This window comes from Puntigrus tetrazona, chromosome 15, assembly GCF_018831695.1.
Source record: "Puntigrus tetrazona isolate hp1 chromosome 15, ASM1883169v1, whole genome shotgun sequence".
In the NCBI taxonomy this organism is placed as follows: domain Eukaryota; kingdom Metazoa; phylum Chordata; class Actinopteri; order Cypriniformes; family Cyprinidae; genus Puntigrus; species Puntigrus tetrazona.
Genome location: NC_056713.1, coordinates 15,640,659 through 15,645,483, shown reverse-complemented (window position 1 = coordinate 15,645,483; position 4,825 = coordinate 15,640,659). Strand labels below are relative to the sequence as shown.

The 4,825-nt window shown below is 38.9% G+C and overlaps 2 protein-coding genes across 2 annotated transcripts in view; one reads left to right on the top strand and one right to left on the bottom strand.

The window, feature by feature from the left end:
* LOC122358640 (beta-crystallin A1-like) overlaps positions 1-921 on the bottom strand; it is a 3,287-nt gene extending 2,366 nt beyond the window's left edge. Inside the window, exons 1-2 of the mRNA XM_043258517.1 lie at positions 857-921; positions 194-266 (exon numbers count right to left, since the gene is read on the bottom strand). Coding sequence (XP_043114452.1) covers positions 194-266; positions 857-921 — 138 coding nt within the window. The remainder of the gene's footprint in view (positions 1-193; positions 267-856) is intronic.
* A 2,219-nt stretch (positions 922-3,140) lies between these two features.
* The window catches only part of LOC122359368 (protein unc-119 homolog A-like), a 5,169-nt gene continuing 3,484 nt past the window's right edge, over positions 3,141-4,825 (top strand). The window contains exon 1 of the mRNA XM_043259658.1: positions 3,141-3,578. Coding sequence (XP_043115593.1) covers positions 3,281-3,578 — 298 coding nt within the window. The 5' untranslated portion in view covers positions 3,141-3,280. The remainder of the gene's footprint in view (positions 3,579-4,825) is intronic.

The following is a 4,825-nucleotide window of genomic DNA, read 5'->3' as shown; positions in this document are numbered from 1 at the left end:
TTTTAGTATTAATAATAACAACTGAAATACATTATTTGAGGAATAGTAAAACAGCAACTAAACATATTATTTTATCTTTTTTCAAACAAATGCAGCCTTGGTCGGCATAAGTGACAACATGAATACATAAACGACCTATTCAAAATAATAAAACACTTCTCTTAAAAAAATAAAATAAATAAAATCGCTTCACCTTCCATGGTCCCATGGGCATTGACATAGGGTTTGTCAGAGCCATTGTTTCAAATATCTCAGCGCTGACTGACCTGCGTGCAAGAAATCACGTCAGAAGAGTTCGCGCACAAACGCTGTTCAACAAAATTCTAGAAACAATAATCAGTTTTCATACATTTCTACTTCCACTAACTTGTCCTACTGTGGAGCTGTGAAAAAAACCCCAGTACGTGTTGTCAAGTATATGTGCATGTAGCAATCTTTGTGCGACAAGCCTGAACACTGTTGAATCAATTAAACCGGCTGATTGTTCAAATACTTGTTGAATCACAAGTATCTCCTCTACCTCTATCAGTTATAATTAGCGTTTCAGATTGTATCGGTGGCTCATTGACTTATCATTCTGTATATTTCATGCTCACTATGCTTTTAATCACTATCTGGTTTAAAGTTGGCAGAGGTACAGGGTTCACCAGACTTACCCAATAGAATGAGCTGTATGCGTTGAGGGGGAATCCACCACGCGGTCTCCTGCTCAGGCATCTGTGGGGCTATTTATACAGACGCCGTTTCAATGGGGCTTCCTGACTCACAGACCCTGGCTGCTGTCAGCATTTTGCATTGGATGCCTTTTGTTTCTGACCTGAGCTGTAGGCCTTTCTTTCCTCCGCATACTCTTTACAATGAAGTGATCTCCACCAATGAGCGGCCATGGAGCTGCATGGCAGCCGTACGACCATCTCTCATGTTCCCTGATGATCACTTCACTTTTACGCTATAAAGGTAGCAATGCACACCGATATCGATATTAGGTGACATTTATATGAATTACATAGAAGGTCATTTACTATAACGCACGATTTTCCTTTCAGGCCCTTCGGATTTGAATCGAAGACATCGCTACGATACTATTTTGATTTTCACAGACTTTTTAGGGAGCTTTGAAATATATTTGCTTTGCATATGTGCTTTTTTATATATGCACAACATACAAGGTTTGAATTTGTTGATGCCTGCTACGATGAAATAGCAATAATTTAAACAATAACGAATATTTCTAGTTTTTTAGCCTCCAATTCATCTGAATGCAAACTTCAAACCACTGCTTACATGTTTTCTGGGGTTAGGTCAGATATCTGTAGGCGATATCTGATTAATGCAATGAATAAGACTGGCCCATCTTCTGGCCCATAAATGAAAAAACGTGGCAATGCTAATGTGCTAAAGATGCTAATATGAATCAGTGTGTTTCCAAAGCAATAATGCGGATACTGCTTTAAATACAGACAAATATATAGTTCCATTGCAGCTTATATTCAATTCAGGAACAATCCAGGAATGGGGGAAAGTTTGTAAATGTAGGATTGACATTGAAACTATTTTTGCTCAGTTGAGCAAATAATTGTGGAAATGGCACAGAATAATGAACAATTCTGAAGCTGAAAGACTCTTGTAAAACGTATCTTATTTCAAAATGATTTTTAACAGTGTATAGACCTGAACCTTTCAGTCCGTGTAATTTGAAATGAGCTAAACAGTTTTAGCATTCATTGTGGAATGACTTCTGATGCTCAGCTCATAACCTCGACCCAGGTCTCTTTGCAAAACAAAGGCAGTACACAGACTGCAGTCAGCACATTGTTGTCCTGGGTGGAGGTGTGTGTGTCGAATGTGTATGACGTGTGTATCTGTTAAGCTCTGTTTGAGTGTGTGTGTGTGTGTGTCAAATGTAGTTCTGGTTGTGTGTAAAAATGTCTGTATGTGCATGTGTGTGTGTGTGTGTGTGTGTGTGTGTGTGTGCGTGGATTTCTGCTGATGAGAGCAGCCACACCGTGATGACAAAGAGACAAGCCAGCTCAGCAGGCCCGTGAGATGAAATGAGTGTCCTCTTCTACAAACATACACACTCTCAGTCATGTTATTAATAAACTCAACACTGTATGAACATCACTGTAAGCTTTTTAAGCTATAAAAGTTTGGGTTGGTATCATAATCTAATATAATAGGCTATTAAACACGACTATATTGATAAAACGGGAGTTCTTTAGATTATTCAAGGATTGCAGAAACAAAATTAATTAGAAAGCATTACTATATAATTTGGTGAATATTTTGAAATCTAGCCAAAACCATGAAAATACAAGCTCTTAATAACAAGCTCGTATTATTTCCTGAATCAGCTACTTTTTTTTTCTTCATAGTGTTCGGAAATAAGTATCTCATTCTCCGTTATAAGTGAATGAAAAACGATTTTTTTTGTACTGTCGTGTGGCGTCCTCTTGTGGATTGTCATAACTTCAACGCCTCCACTAAATTCAGTAAAGGTTGGTTTCATCAAGAATATTTTATTGCACAAAACGTACTTTATGGGGGCTAAAGATTATTTAAATTATTAACAAGTTTTTTTTTATTTTTCATAAAAGAAAAAATGGCTACTTTAAGAACAGTTTACTGAATGTTTTTTGCGAAACATTTATGGAAACTTTATTTCTTAGATAGAGTGTGGACACATGAATTGTAAAGGTGTCAAAAAAGACTTTTAGAAATTTTTATTAGATTTAAATTAAAAAAGAAAACTTTTTATAAAGGTTGTATGCGTTTAGTTTCTATTAAATGATAAACCATAAAAAACAAAAAAAAAATGCTGTTTTTTTATTTATTTGTTTTGAGTTTGAATTAATGGACGTTCACACAATTCACGCGTCAATTTGGATCATACCACACGACAAACGGGGGTGAATTCGAAACAGATACCGGCGCACACTACATTCTAGAATGACCAATTCAATCCAGCCTCAGCGAATAATTTTATCTAAAGCTATTTCCTTATAAATTTAGCCCGCTGTACTCAAATCTCCCTTTTACTATAAATCAAACCCTGTTATCTGCTGTCGCCGTGCATCACTGAACGGCAGGCGACCCCCTCCGGCGTGCAGTGGTACGTCCCTCAGTTGGAGCGCCTGAGAGATTCAGATCGAGCGGAGAACAGGAGGATTTAAATACCTCTAAGCGGGCGACCTGCTCAGCCCTTCGGGTGTGGGAGGGTGACTGTTTTGTGTCTTTGCTAGACCGGGGGAGCAGGGGGGTGGAGGAGGAGGAACGGATAATGAGCTATTCTTGTACCAGCACAGGCAACAGCCAGGACCCATCGAGCTCTAAGAAGTCCGGCGGCGTTAATCCCAGTAGTTGCAGCAGTAGCAGCGGAGACACCGGCAACGGCAAGAACCGCCACAGCATCCGCGGGAGCAAAGCGAACTCGAACCCTGATTTATCCGAGGCCATGAAAGTCAAGAAGGGCTGCAACACGACAGACGTCGGGGTCCCCGTCACCACAGAGGAGGAATTGCTTGCGAACAAAACGATCACCCCGGAGGATGTGCTGGGATTGCAGAAGATCACTGAAAGTAAGTGACCGAGTGGATCGGAACACGCTCGGAACATTTCGCCAAACATCGTACGTTGTCGCAAAGCTATTGAATAGGTTGCGCTTTGTATCAAACGAAGGCTTCAGTAGACGGGAGTAATCACAGATCCTCGTGTTTGCGAACACTTCTCTATGCTATATACGCCATATTGTAGCAATTCTGGAACACCGGGTTTCTTTAATAAGAAATACTGAAAAAATAACTTGCTTGAGACTGAGCCAAACATTAGGTTTTATTTTACGGTTTCATCAACGCACATTGGCGTGCGAATATAACATTACAGTGCATCAATGTAGCTCACTCATCAGAGATCTTTATTAGGGTTATATGACCGGTTATGTGACCTCTTGCTGGTCACACTATTACAATTGAACTACTGAAAATTACTTTGGAAATGGGGAGAAATAAATGGCATGGGCAGTGCCATTTCTCAAGGATCAACTATAATTAACCTTCTTCAGCCTTGCAGTCCTAAGTATGGTTAGGTAACAGGTGGCCAATAAGCCCTCCATTACTGTTTTTAAAGGTCCGTGCAATGGCTTATACAACATCCACATCCCATGAACCTTATGTAGAGGCTGCATGTGATGCTAAGCTATTAGAAATACCTCCTAAAAAAGTTTTCATTCTTATTAATTATTTATTAAATATTAATCAGTTTCAACCAGTTCGCGAATTACGTTGGGACTCGTGCGAGGCCCTTCTTCCTCATCTAGCATTTTAAACACCCATCATAACGCTTTGTGGTTATAGTTATGATATCTAAATTGACAGTACTATTATCAGTACAGTTTTGTCATTTACCCGCCAATGGTGAGCAGAAATCCTATGGGTTCTCATGGTTAACTTGTACATTTGTGACTTTTGAGCCACTCGGCACGCACTGAATAACTTGTGATCTGAACTCGGTGGTTACTGAAACCTAATTTGAAAACACCCTAGAAATGTATGCGCGTGTGTATATATAAATTGATGTAAAGTATATGTAAAATATTTTCACCCCCTAGGATTATGTCCTTCTCTTGGCAGCCATCTTTCTTTCTGCAGTCAGCATGAAAGACCATCATTTTTGGATCACGCATAAAAGACCCGACTTCTTCTTTTTAATAATTTAGGAAAAGAGTGAAAGTTTAAAAATGTAAATTTTACGAAAAAGTGCATATCGAGTCTTTTAATCAAAAATTAAATTGAAATGAACACCAGACGGGATAAATTATATATTTGCT